Source organism: Pieris napi, chromosome 3 (assembly GCF_905475465.1).
Source record: "Pieris napi chromosome 3, ilPieNapi1.2, whole genome shotgun sequence".
NCBI classification, from domain to species: domain Eukaryota; kingdom Metazoa; phylum Arthropoda; class Insecta; order Lepidoptera; family Pieridae; genus Pieris; species Pieris napi.
Genome location: NC_062236.1, coordinates 2,548,856 through 2,570,709, shown reverse-complemented (window position 1 = coordinate 2,570,709; position 21,854 = coordinate 2,548,856). Strand labels below are relative to the sequence as shown.

The 21,854-nt window shown below is 32.6% G+C and overlaps 1 protein-coding gene across 2 annotated transcripts in view; it reads right to left on the bottom strand.

Moving 5' to 3' along the window:
* LOC125063340 overlaps positions 1-21,854 on the bottom strand; it is a 78,486-nt gene that overhangs the window by 39,007 nt on the left and 17,625 nt on the right. The window contains exons 1-2 of one of the 2 annotated variants that reach the window (XM_047669748.1): positions 18,256-18,441; positions 729-821 (exon numbers count right to left, since the gene is read on the bottom strand). In XM_047669748.1, coding sequence (XP_047525704.1) covers positions 729-821; positions 18,256-18,306 — 144 coding nt within the window. In that variant the 5' untranslated portion in view covers positions 18,307-18,441. Of the gene's footprint in view, positions 1-728; positions 822-18,255; positions 18,442-21,854 lie in introns of those variants that run through there. The other variant, XM_047669744.1, reaches the window with a different exon arrangement.

The following is a 21,854-nucleotide window of genomic DNA, read 5'->3' as shown; positions in this document are numbered from 1 at the left end:
TATAGCTTGAATCACGACATAATTCAAACCAGTCTTGCAATGACCGCGAATCTTGGTGCGAATCGCGTAATAGAGAAGCTATTTTAAGAGAACGCTCAGTTATAAAAAATTAATGCAATTTTATAAATAAAAAATAATTGATTAATTTAGCATATTTAAATAACAATACATTGTTCTAGATCTAGATACTTTAAAAACCTTTTTGCAACGTCATCGTTTTACGTGTGTCGAAAGTTGCCGCTCAAGATTGAGGTCGTGGGCCAACCAATGAACTGGGTATTGTTCAAAAGGTCACGTTTGCTTTAAATGCTATGAGACCAGTTTTTTGGTTATTGAAATAATAGGATACTTTGTGTGTGGGTGTCACGTCTACACGTAATGCACAGTTCTCAAATACATCTATTTGTTTTTTATCTGATCCCTAAATCTAAAATAATAAATAAAAGCCTAAATAATAACGATCCTACGTTGATTTTTAATTGTTTAATCTTACACCTTCTTTTGTTTATTTGCCTCCTAAAGACTTGTCAAAAATTTCTCGAAAACCAATCCGCTAATATTTAGATATCATAGCAACGAATAGTCCGCTAAAAGAGCAATTGCATGTCATTTACGACATCTGAGTTATACATAATGACTCTATATAATATATTATATACCTCTCATATTAGCTTCATAAACAAAGCCATATCTTTTTGTGTCATGAATAAAATGCATATAAAACTCACCTTGAGAGCGCAAAAAATACAGGATGGTCCGAGGCAAGCGTGGCCGGTCAACTCGCGAAAGCTCCGCCGGAAGATGTCCAGATGCCAGAGCACCTGCAAAGAATAAAACACCATGTATTTCCACTAATTAGTAACGTGTTCCGTTAGATTAATTAGGTCAAGAATTAATATGTTGTTTGTATAAAAACATCGTATACTGTAAGAATATGTCGTTTTTCTTAAGAATATATTATTTTCAATCGCCATGTTTGAAGTCCCGTAATGGGATATCGAGCAGATATATTTAGGTCTAGTATTCAAAGTCAAAGTCAAAATCATTTATTCATTTAGGTAACACAATGTACACTTATGAACGTCAATAAAGAAATACATATTAAATGCTTCTATCTTAAGTTCTCAAATCAAGGGACGGAAGAGAAGAACTGGCAATAAACTCTCCGCCACTCTTTTTAATCGCCAAGTTTTTTGTTTTACACAATGTTTGTATGGAGCTACAACCATTACACCATGTTCCACGTGACATCTTAAGTAATTAATTAATAATAATAAAAAATTAAAAACAAAGATTTGTCCTCTATCAGCAGTGTAGGCATGGTGAAATAGGAGCATGCACTTACATTCTCGTGGGAAAAACACGCAAGAAGGCAAGAAGGTCAAATGCGTTTTATTTATAACAATTATTGTTTCTCCACAAATAGATCATCCATCTACGTTTAGCACTAAGAAAGATACTTTACTCCGAAGTAGGAAATAACTATATAAGATTTTGAGTCTATTAATAAATCATATAATGTAACATTATTATGTAATTAATTAAATACATATAAAAGCAATAAATGATCGTTGATACATAAAATTATTATTAACGCCCACATTGACAATCTGGGCTTGACTCGATAAGGAGCTCTGTGTTTGTTTCACTTCTAAATAGAAAATCAATAGTATCCTGCGAGATATAGATAGTAATGAAAATTGTAGATACTTTAAAGATACTAAAATATTTGAAAATTGATTATAAAAAATCTACAGTAACAATTGAATGCAGATCCAAGAGACCAACACGGCCGAGTGCACTAAAAATATGAATGCTACATAAAACTGTCGCTGTGGCACTACTTAAAAAATCTCTAACATAAGTCCTTAATGCCGATACGCATACAATAATACGCTTAATAAAATTAAAACCTATTTTCTATTTCATTAATAATATGCTAAAGAAATCGATAATCTCACGTATTAGAACAAACTCACGCGCAATAAATGGAACATGTGAATTAATGGAAACGCAAAGCGGTTTCTAAGAAAGGGTATTTAAGAATAACAGTGGGAAGGAAAGTTTAACTGAAATAATAGGTTTCGCTGTATACACTTTGTTATGCATCTATCCTAAGTTAAAGCTTAGTAGAAAGGAGTAATTATATATGACCAATTCTTATGTATAAAAGTAAATACAGTAGAACCTCGTTAAGTCGAACCTCGATAAGTCAAAAACCTCCAAATCTCGAAAAAATGTTTTGTTCCCTTCCCTTAAAATACCAAAACCTCCATTACTTGAAATCTTGACCCTCTGTTAATCGAAATAATCACCGAGTCCCTCCAAGCCATTTTGGTACATATTTTCACTCTATAACTCGAAAAATTAAATTTGACCTCTGTATCTCGAACATAGGAACGTTTTATTTTACAACTTGATCATTTGGAATTTATTATCTCTATTGTTCGAACAAAAATAAGTTACCGACTTTAAGAACTTGCCGACAATGTGAGTACACTATTGTTTCTTAGAAAACCATTTAAACGTGTTGGCTTGCTTTGTGTCCTCAAACTCTTTATGTCGAATCAAAATCCGCCTAAGTCGAAATCCTCCATAAGTTGAAAACTCTATAACTCGAATTTTTTGGCGTCTCCCTTGATGTTCGACTTATAGAGGTTCTACTGTAGTATTACGCAATAAGGTTTTTAATAAATTTAGTTTATAGAGGCAATCATATAACAAGCATTTCTATGAATTAATATTGTAGATACAATTATTTTCGCTGTAAGAAAAGATCCTGATGGTAAAAGATCAGTGGCGCTACAACTTCTTTAAGTATTGGCCTCAGCTTTCTGAATCTGTTGCATGATCATTTTTAAATCTAATAGGCAAGTAGGTGATCAGCCTCCAGTGCCTGATACACGCCGTCGACTTTACGGGCCTAGGACATGTTGGTTTCCTCACGATGTTTTCCTTCACCGTTCGAGCAAATGTTAAATGCGCACATAGAAAGCAAGTCCATTGGTGCACAGCCGGGGATCGAACCTACGACCTCAGGTATGAGAGTCACACGCTGAAGCCACTAGGCCAACACTTCTCTATATATGTACTGATGGTGAAGTATTTGGATATTTTCGAGAGCTAACGCTCGCTGCATAGCGTGCGTACTTTCCTAAATGTTTAGTTCAACTCAAATTCTAATCTGATAGCAATATAGCGAGGAAATGCTTCCAGCATTAAAGGTACACTGCCACAGGGAAACTTTTTAAATTTTATATAATTTTCTATTTATCAATATTTAATTTATTTTTAATTATATGTAGGTTAATAATATTGTAAATATTAAAATCTATAAAATCAAATCAATGTCTCTAGATTTCCAGTGTATCATAAGATATTAATTTCTGCATATCGGTAAGGTTCTGTTACAGAACATGAGACATTGGCTCGTTTCGCGTCAGGTGCAGCGACATATGACGACGCAAAAAACTGCTGCTGTGGTATGTATAAATTATACTTTAAATAACACTAGTTTTAACACTGGAAAATTACAAGGAAACTATTGACCTTAAGAACACGAAAGAGGATATCGATTGGGATATTTTGGAAATTCACTAAATACGCATCTTTAGGCGTAAGAGACTTGATATTTATATGTACTTTGATTAAAAAAACATTCTGGAAGAGATTGCTTATTAACAGTGTTTGAATGGTATTGAAGATTGAGACTAGATTAGTTTTTTAAACGCGGACAATATTGTTACATGTGCAAAATAAAGATCCAAATTATTCCAAAGACCATAAGGAAATCTAATTTTAATTTAAAATACTATTACTAGATGTCACTACGTACACATATTTCGAAATTAAAAATAATATGATTATAACTACAGCTTAAATACAACAAACAGGCCAATTTTTAATGTTTTTCTTTAGCCCCACTTCTCCGCTGATCGCTATTATTTTTAATATACTCATGTCCGTCTTTCAAGGAACATCAATAACAAAAGACGGCTTTATTTGTTAAATCCAATAGAATAAATTTGATCCACATTAAAGCATATAATGAAGCAATACGCATTCTGTTGGATGATAAATAAAGAAATATTGCAACAATTTCCTGCGCCTACGCAGATAGATCATTATAATTTAGAACAAGTTAATTTGCATTTGATAAATATAATTTAAATATCAAACTGCACAAAATCAAATAAATTTACAAAGCGTGCATTTAAAAACTGGATTTTTGACCTTTTGAATATAATACCTACGTGAATTGGCTTTTTATTATTCAAAATTACATTATATATGTCGCAATAGATATGCTTTATAAGTAGGTTTTATTATATCATAATTGAATCAGGTGCAAAGCGACGCCAAACTAATTATGGACTCGATAAATCATTATAAATTTCACACTACAGAAATATAACTTGAGAAATCTCCGCGTTATATGGGGGACGAAAACGCGTTATATGGGGGTTTACTATATGGTATAGTACCACTGAATACCACGTTCGACAGGTAGGTATTTTTTCATCGTTTCATTTACGTTCATCCACGTTTTGCGTTCAAGTTCTTGTAACGTTGCTGTGTAAACACTTGATCATTATTGACCCATAATGTTTTTTTTTGTATTTTTTGTATTTGTATAGCTGTAACTATGCTTTGTGTATGTTTAAATGTGTATTCCGTTTTTGGCTCTTGTGTATAGAGTATTTTTTTGAATATTGTATAGTACTCGTAAGTAGCTGTAGGAATACCATTAAGCAAATAAATAATAAATAAAGGAATAAATGTTGTTTCTAAGCAATTAATTCAAATTATTCATCAAACTCAATAATCTATAGCGTTCACCTGCGTACCTATTCACAATTGTTTTGGCGTCTGGTGGGCAGGTGGCTCCCAACTTGTTTAAGCAGATGTTCAGACATTGATAATGCGAATTCATCTTTTTTTGTACCAAATTGTAGAGGCTTTATTCTTAAGCTTTTGACTATAGGGGATAAAGATGCAAGGGTAATCTTTATCCCCTATAATTCTGGAGAAAAAGAAAGGTATTATATAAAAATAACGCAATTCTTTAATAAAACCTAAATATAACAATCAAGTACACAGTGTTTACAATTTTCTTAAATAGTGATAATAAAAATAATTAAAACAAATTTTAAAAGTTTGGTCCCAGTGGCAGCTTTACCTCGCTGTATTACGATACTTAGTCATTCAGTGAGGAATATATTGTTTTTTTTTTAATTTTACTTTAAATATTTAATAGAAGTATCAGTTAAAACTACCGTTATACCCACGGAATCATTTTTTATTTAAAAGGAACGAAATCGTTGATATCAAATAAAAATCTCTACATTTCAATGAGATTACGGGAAGAATATGTTCAAAAAAATTTTCGTACAGAAAGAAGCGTGTTAATTATACCGGATGGGTAACAGATGCATCAATTTTCCGGTAAAGCCTTAAAGTTCTTTAACTTAAATTCAATGACACTTTGTCCACCAGACTCTTGCAAGCCAAATGATATATATAACAAAAGAAGCTGACAATTTCATTTAATAATAAATTATATTAGAATTTACTAAATATTATATATAATTATATATATATAAAAAATATTCGTGGTATAAAGATATGACTTGACTTGACTAACTATACAAAAAATGGAACGAAAGATTAAGATACTGTTTATCAAAGGCCACTTGACTGTATGTTAAAATATTCATTAGAATTAAAACAATATACACTAAAACCATATCTAATTTATAAGGAATTAAGGAAGTAATTCTTATGAATTACTTTAATTGCCAAGTTTTTAATAAAGTACTTTTCTACCGCGTAACATCTGCATGAACAGGCTGATTTTGTTTTTATAAGGGCATCGGACCATAATTTAAATAAAGATAATTATACAAACACTATTAGAATAAGTACTTTTTCACCTTTCAAATAACTTACCCACGTACTAAACCCGTATGTAAATTGGCAGAGTCAAATAAATAAATACTTTTATCTCTTGTTATCTCTTCCATGAACCAGACAATGTCTTTATCAGAGCACAAACAAACCACAAGAGTGCTCTAAAAAGGTATTTGGATAAACAATTCACGAGTTCTTCGTAATTTTAGACGTGAAACACAATGCAACGTTTCCGTTTTTTTAATCGACTTTAAATAAGAATTTTAACCTGTATGTGATATTCTTCAGGATATATGAACTAAATTTGATATGACAAAAAAAAGTCTTGAAAACGAATAGAGATTGGCAAGATTAAAAATGATGCATTTGTTTCATCTATGAAGCAGTTATGACTGTCAAGAAGCATCCACAATTCTTTAAAACTTACAAAGAAACTTGCTTTTATATACCGAGGGATCCAACACGGCTGCGGGTGCCTGCATGTTGCACCGCGCTATACTCGAAGAATTGTTACGCCATGGCTGTGAGAATATTTAATCACCTTCCTAAAAATTATAGATCACTACCATGTAATGTTTTCAAGGGGAAGGTGATTAGATTTTTAAAGTCAAGGTGCTTCTACAGCGTAACCGAGTATTTAGAATATAAGTTTAACAATTACTCATAAATGACTTCTTATTATGACATTTGCATGCCTGTTATTGTGTGGCTGATTGTGCGGACTTTTCTTGTTGTTGTTTTTATTTTATTTTGTACCACTATCATGGCAAATAAAGGATTTATTATTATTATTATTTATTATTATACATCAATTTGATCTGCAGTGCATCAGGTTGTTTGCCGAGACCCAAACTGACGGGTTTAATGCTATCATTCTGAAAAGAGTGGCATCCTTAATGCATCGTGTTAGTACTAATGGTATCCTGAATGTGTTGATTACAAAGAACACCCATATGTCAAAACGTTGGTATGCTGTTCATGGATATATAGGAGTATTTGTTTTTGTTGACTAACGAAGACTAACATAGCAACTAAGACCGAATTGTTACTAAAAAAACTACATATGGATAGTTAGAGTTATAGATCTTTTCGAGATGACATGTACAGACCCGAGCGGTAGTTCGGCTGTACATCGAGAGCAAGCAACATATATGGTGAGAGAACGTTAAGGTATTTGCTACCGCGGCTAATAAATGGACTACCCAGTATTACTATTAGATAGTCTAACGTTAAATAAAAAGTAAGTTGAAAAACTACTTTTATATGCATTTGTCGCGTTCCTAAACAAGACTGCTATGGTTACATTTATAAAAACAGCGATTTTCCAATGTAACTATTAAGATTTTATATTATTCTGTAAAATGTAGTCAAACAAATAACAAATGAATATAAAAGACGAACAGTCTGAACGTTACGTACAAATACTTTTATTTAAAATCGATTGTTTTCAATGGCTTTACAGCGTGGAAGAGTGTTTAGAACATAAGTTTTGACAACAATTATAAATAACTTTACTGATCTTATTATTATGACATTATGTTAATTAATATGACATTTTCAAGCCTATTTTTATAATTCTATTTAAGAGCAGTGTTGGCCTAGTGGCTTTAGCATGCGACTCTTATGCCTCAGGTCGTAGAATCGAACCCCGGCTATGCAGCCACCAATAGACTTTCTTATGTGCGCATTTAACATTCGCTCGAACGGTGAAGGAAAATTGCCTTAGATCCAAACAGTCGACGGCGTGTGTCAGGCACAGGAGGCTTTTAAGATTGACAAATGATCATGAAACAGATACAGAAATCTTAGGCCAAGACCTAAAAAGATTGTAGTGCCACCGATTCATTTATTTTATTTTATATATTACTTATATAATTAATCAATAAGAATGTACCACTTTCTTTGTAATAAATAAACGATTTATCCATTATTATGAAGATGTATTTTTGTACTTAACTATTACAATAATTAATTCGATTATAAGTAACCCAACAAGTAAATATTTTTACTTTAAATCACGTAAAGTAAATGTAATTCTAAGTAAAAATCTGTGGGGTCATCGGCTTCCGACCCGAGATACAGCGCTACCGACACCGTTCGCATATAACCGCAACAAAGCTCACGCCTCACTATTCTAGATATGTAACAAACTCTTTATTTCCCAACAAATAGAAAATCTTATAAATAGTAAAAATAAAAAGTATCCCTTTTTCTTAACTAAGTATCTTCAACGCACTCGCGAGCCTTCTGGCATTAAGTGTCGGTATCATTTATTTATTTATTGACACTTCTTTACAATTATACAAAAATAAATCTAATATATAAAATTCTCGTGTCACAGTTTTCGTTGCCATACTCCTCCGAAACGGCTTGACTGATTTTGATGAAATTTTTTGTGCTTATCCGTTATTTATGAGAATCGGTCAACATCTATTGTCCATCCCCCTAAATGTTAGGGGTAGTCCACCCCTAAATTTTTATTTTTATTTTTTAGACAAAATTTTTAATTTTAATTTTTTTATGATACAGCATTATAAGATACATACAACCCCTAATTTTCACCCCTCTACGATCTACCCCTATTTTTTATTATACATGGCAAAATGACGTTTGCCGGATCAGCTAGTAACATTATAAAAATTATAAGGGCTGCAACGGGCGGCCTTATTGCTAACAAGCGATCTCTTCCAAACAACCCTAGTAAGGAAAAAAACTAAATATGATGGGTAAAGTGCTAGAAGTGACTAACCAAACATTATATAAAAAAAAATACAAAAAATATTAATAAAACAAACAAAAACCTAAAAAGTTAATCTTGCGGATTTATGAGTTGCGATGCAATACAAAAGAAGAGGAAAAATACAAGAATTACAAGTCACGATTGAGCAGGATATTATAGATATATTTAAGAAATATACTTATCCTCCTGCCCGTTTGTTGGTGTTCTACAAAAAGGCACAGAATACTCAAAAATAAGTCTAAATCTTTTATATAATAGCGTAAATTATTTACATACAATATTTTAGTACTTTACTTTTAGTAACCATTGAATGAAAGATATATACGCGGCGATAATATTAAATCGCGGTACATTTATTAAAAACACTACAAAATAAATCATATAAAATCCTTCCACGTGTGTATGTGTAAGACGTTTAACGACTTACGGCAGCTATGTAACGGTATCAAGCGTGTATATTTCAAGCTAAAATAAATCTTATTGTTATTGCTATTACGTCTAAAATAGTAAGCTAACAAAATCACTATGTAGACTTTGCTCCATACTTTATTGCTAGTGACCGCTAATGTTCCTCGCTCCTTGTTTAATTTCTAGTGTTACAATAAAAGAAATAACTATACTTATATATATTACGTACTCTTAAATGAAAACACAAATGAGTTACAAACACAAATTATAATTTCCCTTTTATGACTTGATTTTTGTAGGGATAAGTATCGCAGTACAGCGAGGAAATACTGCCAACATTGAAGGTACACTGCCACAAGGACCAAACTTTTTAAATTTTCTATCAATTTTTAATTACTATCACTTTAAAAAATTCATCGATTTAGATTGTAATAATACCTATAACATATTTTTAAATATAAATAAAACCGTCATTGCTACTGAAGTTCATACCAAGATACGAGTAGTAGCTGTTTTAATATATTACCATCCTTTGTTTGTAGACAACATAGAGAATAGCAATCTCATAAAACTACCCACTAAAAGCCTGTTAATAAAATAAAAATTAGGGGCGTGGCTTGGCTCTATAATTCACGGCATTTTCCCAGAATCTATAAGCACTGGGTGGCGGGAACGGCGGCTCTTTTAATTCAATTAAAAATAACTCGAAATTTATCAAAACAAGCCAATAAATATCATGATATAGCAAAAAAGTTCACCTCTTTGCAATTAATCATATTAAACAGACCATTTATTCCTGATAACTTTCTTATAGACTCCGGTCATTTTACACACGTTTTTATAGAGTGCAGCGATGCGTTCGTTCGTAAGAACGTTGATTTGATGCGTCTAACGTGGGAAGAAAGTATAAGCTTTGCTAGTAAACATGATATGTTATACTAATTGAATAGTTAGTCAATTGCTTTTTGTTCTTTCCGATAATTTTTACTGTATTTAACGAGGCACACACAATGAATAAAATATAAACAGTAAAAAAATTAAAAGGCCGGCAACGCACTCGCGAGCTTTCTGGCATTGAGAGTGACTATGGGCGGCGGCGGTATCACCCCGGTGTTCTATTAAAAAAAAATTAACTCCTCTCTTTCAACTGTGTTCTTTTGTCTCTTTCTATCAAATTGTGTCAGTGTGATGAGAAAAGATAGATGAGAACTTTACATTAAATAGTACAGTTAGATCAATTTAGTATGAATAAGGGAGTTGAATGTAAATAAATCATTTAAAACTAGTACCTATAGTTTCCAGATTTTTAAATTACATAATATTTTAATTTTAGATATTAAAGCCGACATAATTTTTGTCACTGTTAATGCATTCAATAATTTAGTTATATACTTTATATAACTAAATTATTGCTAATATTTTTTGAGGTTGGACCAAAATTTCTGAAATAATAAAGTTGAGGCATAAACGGAAACTGATTTAAATCAAAATAAGGATAGAACATTTCCCCTACGGAAGCGCGGGATGTGCATTTGTTGTTAAAACGAGCGCAGCGAAATATATTAAACGACAATAATAATGCTTTTGAATTTACAAATAGGTACGCAAATATAAACTATAAAAAATATAAAAACCTTAAACAAGGCTGAAGTATTGAATGTCAATTGTCAAAGTCTTAATATCATTAAGTTTATCATCTGATATTTGGCAGAGCGCGTTGCTCCACGAACAGTTTTTCTCATTTTCTGTTTTAAAATTATTTCATATGTGAAGCATTCTAAGCGTTAAAATCTTTCTATGTATTCTCCCAAAAGTGATTGCGACCCAACAATGTTCAGTTTGTTTCGCGCGATATTAGGGCTACGGATGCTGAGAGAACTACATCGAAATCACATACCTACAAATGACAGCAAATCGCTGCTACAAACATCGCCCAATTCATAAAATGCAACAGGCTCAAGTGGTTGGGCACCGAATGGCACCAAGTTCCTTACTAAACTCACAACCTGGTGGCAAGAGCAAACCCGGTCGACCGGGCTTCGAAGATTGCGATGGCGAAATATACTTAAGAAGGGCTAAAGTCAACAAGGGGCTGCGTAGCCATTGATGATAACGATTGGAAATTTCAAAAGTTATCTGTACCAAAGCCTGAATATGTTTAGTTAGACTGGTTCACTCTAGAGAGTGATTGAAATCTTTACCCAGAAGAGGTATATAACATTTTCGAGTTCATAAGTAGACATTCCCTGAAACAATTTGTTGAAACAACCGAATGGAAAATTTGTTCTACATCTTCCGCTCGCGTAAATATACTCTTTCGTCTGCAATTAGGTACTTTAATTAACTTTAAACGTGTTCCGTACTCGGCTTTACCTCAAAGGCTCGTTACCACGGCAACCAAGTCGCGCGGGCAAAAGCTACTTACGAACTTGACAATTGACAAGCGTGACAGACACGCTTCAACAAAATGATATATGTAATTAATCTTGTAATCTACCTGTGCAGTGATAAGAACGATATTCCTAGGGTTTAATTAATATTTTATTTAAAAATAATAAATGGCTCGTATGTCTTTCCTTTGATTTTGTTCCCTTTTGACTAGACTCTTGGGCCGTGGGTTTCATGTGCACAGGCGGTAATTAAAGATTTAAGTTGGCGCATAGCAGATAGTACCGGTGACCCCCGGTGCTTTACTCGCTCAACGAATCAATCGCAATACAGTGAGGAAATGCTGCCAGAATTAAATATACACTGCCACAGGGAGTAGGGACCAAACTTTTTAAATTTGTTTTTCTATTTATCAGTTTTGAATTATTATTATTTTTTTTTTTTATATATAATAGTACTCTACTCCCCTGCCATTGTATCCAGGGACTTTTTCTCTCTCTTCCTTGCGAGACCCGTTTTTTTTATTTTTGTTTGCCGCCTTTAGAAATTTAATTTTTTTTTTCGCAGAACCGTTCCAGGCACGGTCTGTGCTTTGTTAACCTGTCCTGCAGGCCGTTACGGTCTACAGTCATCTGTATTTGTTTATTATTATGCCTAGGTTAAGTTAAATACTTTATATTTAACAATAAAAGATTTACGGAGCTTCTATAAACCCTTTTAGAGATTTCTGTGTCATTCATATTTCATTCGTTGATACTTTTATACGCAAATAAATAGGTCAACCTTCAGTGCCCTTCATGATTGTTTTACAGGTAGAGTAGTATTCACTTAGTTATTAAAAAACAAAGATCGCTGGCTAAGAATGCTATAAAAACTATATGAAATACCTGATATGAAGGACACCCGTAAAACTTGTTATTTCACAATTCCATGGTAATGAGAGATAATTAATACATACAAAAAGTAATTGCTAAGTGTTTTTCATGTCGCGGCTTATTTTAACGTCAACGAAATTAATGGAAAAGTAAGAAAATAAATGTTTTGTATAAACTACGAGTTTTCTTAATTTAGACTATATATTTGGCATTTGTAGCGAAAGAACCTAAGACGTGAAAAACTGTGTTTTATATGTTACTACTAGATCAGTAAATAAAAGAACATTTACCGACTAAAACAATCCTTATTTTTGGAATAATTCTAGTACATATGATTTGTATTGATAAGTAGTTAATAGAACATAGTCCTACTAATATTATAAATGCGAAAGTTTGTAAGTATGGATGGATGTTTGTTACTCTTTCACGTAAAAACTAATAAATGGATTTTAATGAAACTTTACAATAATACAACTTATACATCACAATAATACATAGGCTACAATTTATTAAGATGTTGTGTGAATTTTCCAAATTATCAAGTAAGTAGGAAAAAATCTGCGAGCTATTCTTGCGCTAAACCGCTAGAGTTACACATAATATGTAATGTATGAACGAAATGTTTATCTTAAATAGTCAATATCTTTACTACGCCACGCTAATATGCTACTCGAAAAACTAATTCTGCGCAGACGTATATTTCCATATTCTGTCTAAACATCGAACTTCAGTTAAACCAGGAATCGACAATTTTTTTTACAGCTAATATTAATTCACTAGACTTGAGATTGTTATTAGAGACAAATTATAACGTTGCAATAAGTAACTTAAATAATAATATTATACTATTTTTTGTTGTATTATTTCGGCGATCATTAATAAAATATTAATTGAGGTTGGCTAGAACAAATCAGAGTTGAGAGAAAGAGGCGAATGGCCGCCTAGAACCGGTCAGAGTGTGGTCACGTTTCTAGGAACTTTGTCTTAGCTCATTTACTTTTTACGTCATCGAATCATTAAATATGAATTAGGAATGAATGAACCAATAATGATGTCCTATGATGCTTTCTTTACTTTTAATGATTCTTGGAGGATAAATGTCTAATGAGAAATATGAATTTAGATTTAATAATTATCATTAATCTAACAATCTTAATGACTCATCGCGATATTAAGAGTTTTAAAAAATGTATTAGACACAGATGCCACAATTTTTCCTTATTATTATTATTATTACCGATCTAACAGAGAAGAGTGGAAGCTCTTAGAGGAGGCCTATGTCCAAGGACAAGCTGTATAACAGAAATTAACTGGCTTTCCAATTAATTATTATTATTGTTAATTTATTAGTACTACACATTTTTATTAGTGTTGCCCAAAATCGGTCTTGGTCTTGCAGTCTTGGTCTTGTTCTTGCGTTTTTGCAAGACCAAGACCAATACCAAGACCGCCTTATTATAGCAAGACCAATACCAAGACTGAACCCTGCAAGACTTGAGCAAGACAATACTTAAGCCTGCAAAACTCTTGCGTCTTGCAGTTAAGACAAACTGAGATTTGGGCGTTATTAAGTAGGTATTTGGTTTCAATCCCGATTTTGAGAAACGTTCCCCAGTATCAAAACCGTAGGTATCACAAATCATAACACTAAACTAAGGGCTGCAGTTGTATTTGTAATTGGCAACGTGCCGCTCGTCTGAAAGCACCCTGAAACGTATTGTATTGATTAGGTAGGTAAGTACTTATTATATTTCAACAATTTATTAAGTAGGTAGCGTGTTAATACTCACAAATCTGTTCCCTAATAACTTTCTAGCAAAGTTCATACCTTGTAGGTATCTACCTATAATAATATGTTATGCTTGTTTATGTCTAATGTGCAGATCTAACGTTAGTACTCGTAGGTTGGTATGTGCTTAAAATTATAGTTAACAAAATTATATAAACATCATGTAGGTGTGAAACTTATGTTTCAAAGTTTATATTATTCTTCTATTTATCAAAATTTAAAACTAACAGCGAGTCGAGTAGGTCTAGTAACAGTTTCTACGGCAGCCAATACTATGGTACAGACGCCAGCACATCAAGCTACTACAATCTATCAAATTTTCAATCAACAGATTTTCAAGTTTATCGCTAAAGAATTAAGGTTCAAAGTTGATTGGGGAAATGTGACGTTCTGCGAATAAACTGTTGGTCGGTCGGTGTATTAAATAGGTTAGTTATTTGATAATTTACCGACAAAGACGCGGTTTGCAACAAGTGTAACACAGCATTTGACACTGAGCGCCGCATTCGCCGACAAAGAGTACGGACAGAGGCACACAAATTTTTACCTATTTTGGTAGGGTTGGTATAGGAGTATAAAATTAAATGACCTTGAAGATGTCCCAGCAGTAGGTAGGTATAAATTGAATGCTCTGAGTTTTTTTTATTTAAATACATTCTCACACTGGCTTGAATTCGAACACTACAGCGTTAAAAGCTGTCGGGCGAGATGATAATTAATAACTAAGTAGGTATTGCATCTATTGAATTGCGAATATTTTGATTTCGAAATAATCATTGTTAATATCGGTAAATGATAGATAGTGAGTGATACCTAGGTACTAAAATGTGAGCAGCAAGATTGAAAAGTGTATATGCCATGTCAGTGCTTTCAATAAGTTTATTTTAAAAAAGCTCTCTAGTAAGATTTAGAGTTTACCATTCAATTACACACAACATATTATTGAAAAACAAAAATTATGAAAAAGATATTTAGACTGAGTACTTAGGGTCGATTCGACCAAACAAGAGTAAATCTTAATCTTAGAATAAATCGTCAGTTAATCGAGAGTAAATAAATTTTACGTTTTACCAACTACAAATTCTAAGAATAGTGGGCTTATTCGGGAATTGCAACTATACCGCCGTTTCGCACGGAATAACAGCTATTCCTAGAATAATTTAATGGCGTCAGTCAGTCCAATCAGCTGATTTCTGTCATTTCACAAATATTTATTCTGTGTTTTAATTTCAAGTCAACGCAACGCACTAAATTAATAGTCTGGCATTGTATAATGAAACGTTTAAACAATTTATTATTTATTTATTTATTTTTAGATTTTTTATTTTCTATAATATTAGAATGAAATTCAACTAGGCTCAACAGAAGTTCCTTTTTAGACGAAAGCCTCAAACAAACAAGAAATAAAAACTTTTTGTTGTCGTTTGACACCTGTTAAAAGCTACTTTTTCACACTATAATACGGCAAAATCGAGTTGACATGATGTATGCTCTTACACTGTCCCGTTGTAGAACAACATTTATTTGCCGAGTTTTATTTTCGTTCACCATTTTCTTGCTATTCGCGTATTGTTATTCCTAGCGCAATTATACTATCGATTACGTGGACAAACGACTATGGATTTACTCGAGATTAAAATCATGGAATAGATTATTCTTGGTATAGTTACTCGTGAATAAATTGAAGTTTGGTCGAATCGACCCTTAGGAAATTAGTAGAAAAAATATTCTATCGTGGATACCTAAAAAGTGGATAAACGTTGTGTTTACTTAATTTTATTTTTCTGTGCTAATGCCAACATTGACAACCCCACCAAAATAGGTAAAAATTTAGTCCGCTTCTAGACTTTGTGTTGCCGCCGTCGCTTTCATGTCAAAGGTCGCCGCCACTGCCCATGTTCTAAAGAATAAAATAAGTTTCCGGGTGCTCAGAACGGACGCAAATAGATTATGTTGTCCTCGCAAGGAAGAATGTAGTTGTAAGGATAGGTAGATTTTATAAAAATTGTTGTAAGTAATAAAAATATACCTAGTTTATATTATTACTAGCTGGCCTGGCGAACATCGTACCGCCTAACAGTCGATTCTTTATTTGTTTAAAATACTTATTCTGCTATTCGGGACACCCGTCTAGCTAGTAAGATAAAAAAAGAAAATTGATAAGACAACAAATACATTATGTCAAAAAATAAAAATTTACCTTCCCGGAACCCCTCCACTAATACTTGAACTTTATTCTATGGTATTAAAGTTCAAATTCACTTTTAAGTATTATTACGAATATTTTGTATGGGAATATAGAAAAGTGTTGTTTTTAGACTGATTCACTCAATTTTATTTTAATTTTTCTCCGTAAGAACCATCTTCGTACTTCAAGGTATATTGTTTAAAAAAATCAGACAAATCGGTCAAACCCTTTTCATGTTATGTCGTGACAACGGAAAACGGGTTTCATTTTTATATATATAGATTACCTATTATACCTTTTTAAAGGACATTGCACTGCAAAATTGGAAGTGGGTGATTTTAACAAACTTGAAACGTGGAAAAGCTCCAAATATGAGCGACGTCATATTGCTTTACGCATTTTGTTTTAAAATCATCGAGAATTGCAGTGTCGGTTTATCAACTTCTATCGTACCTACTCTAGTAGCGACTATTGTCTTCAGCGATGATTTACTAAATAAATAAAAATAATCGTCGTGTAGGTACGACGATTATTTTTCTAAGGAATACAATTTTGTTGTAGTAGGTACCTACATAGTTTCTTACTTACACATACTTTAACGACAGTACCTACGTAGCAAAGCGCGCCAGTCACGAGTACGACAAATTGCCTTGCCTTGCATTAAAAAATGTACCTACGCACACTGTAATGAAATCTGCTAATCTCAACACAATGCCTGTAGCCTGCCTGCTATTATTGGTTGATGAACATTGTACATTGGTGAATGCTCCAGGATAGCCCGCAAGCCCCCACAAATAGCAATAGGCAAATAGGTATTTGCAAGTCTTGCGAGACTTGCGAGACTCTTGCTGCAAGATCAAGACCAAGACCAAGACTGAGAGCGCAATACCAATACCAAGACCGAGACCAGGTGTATTGACGCAAGACAATACCAAGACTGGCCTAAGTCTCGTCTTGGTCTTGCATTTGGGCAACACTAATTTTTATGTACTTATTATTATAATTACCCTTCAATGGGGTATGGTCTTAAGATTTTTATTATAAAGCAAACAAATCGAACAAACGAAACACTAATTGCTCCAGAAGTTAAATCCAAGACACTCCACGTGCAATATACGTTATCCACTACCAGAGAAAATGAGAAAAACCTTTTTTAGGGAAAAACTTTTCAATAAACTTAAGACGAATTTTGAATAGGATAATAGACTGTTCAAGTCAATTAATTCATGCATCAATTGTACCAACTGCCCGAAACGGACCCTTATTCAAAACTTGACATCCCTTTAATTGGGGGGACCGGCCAACCGTGGCTACCTGCCCAACGTACCTGTATACAAAATCCCGGTCCGCAATTACATATACCCATCCCGTTTTAAAACATACAAATTGTATTTCGTCTCTCTCTGTCGTTGATGTCTTTTGATAGCGTGACCGTTCTTTTAAAAGACCATGCCCTTAAAAGGTACATTATTTTCGAATAAAAGGCAAGTTTTATAACATTACTAGAAACATCTTAAAGACAAAACCAAAGTTATATGTAAAAAATTGTGATACCTGAATATGTACAATTCAAACTTTACATAACATTGACTTTCCAAAATCGTCACTTTCTCTGCTGAAAGCGATGAATTTTGTAATGTTTGAGGTACGACGGTTAATAAAAACAAAACATCCAGGCTCGGGGAGGGAACCAAATCTGGATTCAAAAGCTTACAACGACCGGTTTGTCCGAGCTATTCGGGTTTAGCTTTCAAGGCCCAACCAAAAGCTATAACGAAGGATATACACTTTTAGTTTTAATCAATCTGGATTTCACATTTATCTACGACAACATGATAGTACAACGATTAAATTAACCATGCAAACCTAAAGTTTTTAACTAAATCTTAAAATTTGGCAAGTTTCATGTAAACTGTAGTAACTAGGCACAAAGTCATTTATCAATATTGAAACCTACCTTTGCGCTATGAAATAATGCACTGTTCCGATTATTTTTCGCCTTTGTCATCGTTATATCCTTATCACAACACAGTATTAATTCACAACACTTGCATATTGAAGAAAAGTCGTGCTATTCTGGGAAAACGCGCCGTACCCGTGTTTACAATGTGAAATCTACGTAGGAGTGATGCGCGTACGATGGTTCGAAGCTGGCGCCGCGCGTGGTATAGTATGGAACTAAGGGTTTTTCACGCGTGAAATGAGCCGAGCTCGAAGCCTTCGACGCCATCTTGTTGTGCCTTCGGGACCGAAGGTTTGGTATGGCTGTCTTAGGGATGAATATTAAACTAAATGTAAAAAGATTGCTGAACCGACTTGGTAAATGTCGCTTCTATCGTTTTTATATTATAAATGTTTATGAATATTGGTAATGTATTGTAAAAAATATATAAACAAAACTCAAATTGAGTTTTTTTTCTATAACTAAATTATAAAAATAATTATATTTTAACTGGTGGTTACCTAAACAAAGAACTTTAAATTTGTCCTTCGTTCCCCGCAATAATTTTACTATATGCATTGTTGATTTGATTACATTTTTAATAACTCTTCGCATAGTGCACCGGATTAAACATCATAACGTTTTTATATCTAAAAGGCAGGTGTTTTGATAAAAAATTGTCGGTAAGTGCGACGAGGGGAGATCCTTATTGATATAATAAAACATCCTCATTTTGCTGTGAACACCTTGCGATTAAGATAACAATTATTTAAGAAACTAATAGGAATCGCCCTATATCGCCTAATATCTAGCTTGCATTTTCATTAAATATACAATTTCCATTTTATAGTCGCGAATTCGCTTATAAAATGTGTGTTCATAATTATAGTTTCATAAAACACTTGTCCTACTTTATATACCTAGTAGTTATCACATAAATAACTGTTCACTCTATTTCATATTAGTTTATTATTATTAGTTCTAGTATTCTGTATGTGTATTCTATATGTGTAAGGAAACCTTACCTAGCTAAATACGCAATGTCACATTCTTAAGTAATACTACACCGACTGCGTGAATGAACTAATTTTACCTAACGCAGAATAATATGTGATATTTTATTAATTTTTGCACTACCAAATACATAAATAGATGCGCAAATTAAAAAATATATCAACTTTATAAATATCAACAATGATTGTATATTTATTGGTATCGACACGTACAATTTGACATGATTCTGTCCCCGTCAGACAACATTTACGGCATATAGTATGAAATACCTAAAAACGACTCCTGCGCCTAATTTCAACATAAAAAAACTTTCATTGGACTCATGAAAAATAATCTTTAATTAATGAAACTTAATAAAATTTTAGTATTTAAACCAAAGGAATAAACATAATACTCAAATAATGAGGTCCTGTGTAGTATAAGTATGCTGTGGTAAGTAAGTATAAGTATGTTGTGGTCAAAAATTGGTCAAAACTCAAACCACATCAACACGCATCTATACTTAGACCGGTTTCCTTTCGTTTCCCGCCAAGAGATTATAATTTATTAAAAAATCATCTTAGTCGAGCCGAACAAGGTACAAATTTGGACAACTCGTTTCGTTTGTTTAATCTATAGTAAACGTAGTAAAATGAAACCAGTTTTAAACGAAACGTACATCTTACCGTTATGGAAGAAATATAAATATCTTGATTAGACTATACCTTAGCTGATATATACATATATACTATTTAGATTTGTGTTATAGTACTGGATTCTACAGCTATTCGTTTTTTTCATGAAATTAACTTTAAATGTAAGTTGAGGAAGTATGCGATGGATATTGCGATATAAATAATTAGTCGCAATTAATGTAATTCATTTTTGTATAATTAATTTGCTGGTATAAATTGTAATGATTTTTTCATTTTTACGTAATTTAAAAGAAAATGATGTAAAGAATTAAAAAAAAATAGTTGCCAGCTCTCCGTCAGCCGCAACGTTACTATAGATTTTTTAATAGTACTTTTCAAATAAAGAAAAGTGCCAGAACCGTGGTTAACTTAAAAAATATTGATCTCTTATTGTCTTTGTTGATCAAATGATCCTGTATACAATGTGTTGTGTACGAAAGTAATTTTTAACGCCTGCTAGTTTTTAAACGCAATACATGTTCCCATTGTATTGGCTTGTAACTCGACAAGATGGCGTGAACTCTAACAATGCCAACCATAGCACACGGTTTTGTCATTTTCATTTAATTACCGTATATACAGGTTACGGCCAGAAATCAATCAATCTCAATTATATTTGGATTATATCATCTTAAGTTGCAAGCTTCTGAATTTCACGTTCACATTGTATCTACTAACACATTTAACTTAAATATATCAATATTTCTGGTACAGAGTTGAGAAAATTATAGACGATAAATTTGAATGATCCGAGTAATTGATATGAATGAATCAGGATAAATGCTATAATAATATCCTGTTTTAATCATAATGAAACTCTTAAAAATTTCCGCATAAAAAGTGTAATCTCGGACTTGCTTACAGCATTTAACTACGACAGTATTACATATTCTAAATTTATATTAATTTACATAATTTATATCGATTTTGCTACGCAATACATGTAACTGCGAAGTTACATATACATATGGGATACCTTTTTTTATACAACCATTATTGGCAATAAATAAATAATAATTATTGATCACCCCAAAAAATAGCCACGCCTTGCCTTCCACAGACAATCTTCTAGTTTAGAGGTTGCAAAATTCCAAGAATTTATCAAGACAATATGCACGTGAATGAACACTACCAAGAATATTTAAACAACATACAATAAACCACCCTGTTCCATTGTTCTATAACAATAATTGTTTAACTTTCCCGACGAGACCAATTCCCACGTTTGATTCACGTCGTTAAAACATAAGATCGTTGCTTGTTCGATAAAAAATGAATTAAAATCTCATTCAGGGAGTATGTTTCACGTGGCTAGTACCATTGTTAACGTTCATGAAGTTTATTACAACGTAATACAATATTACAAGCTAATTGTACGTTACGTATATTTCCTAGAAAATACGTGCGAGAGAGAGACGCACAGTAACCCTTTTTAGGCTCCTACTAAAACGAGAACTTTCATCTACATAAAAAAATCTTACCAAGTCACGTCTCAATCCTTATAAACATGTATATTATTATAATCATTAAATACTCGCGCTTCTGCTATTCTTTAAAAGAATTTCTTGTCTTTTCTTGAGCATGTGGCAAATTTTTATTTCAAGCAGCATTTTGATAATTTTTCTTAATGACTTTAACTGGTAAGCGGATAAGCCTTCTGAATAACACAAGAATTGAGAATAACACAAATTAGCTTAAAGTTTATGTTCGACATTAATATGTCCTTGGTTCGTTTTGCGCTGAACTTTATTAAACTATTCAAGCAAAATTTACAAGTTCTTTATATCGCATTATTTAAAATAACCTTACTATAATCGACGAAATTCGTCCGTTCTAGATTCGAACTTTCTATCGTAATTATCAAATATTTATTATCCCAACATTTAATAGATTTCGCACGGATGTAATACATAATCGTTACGAAAT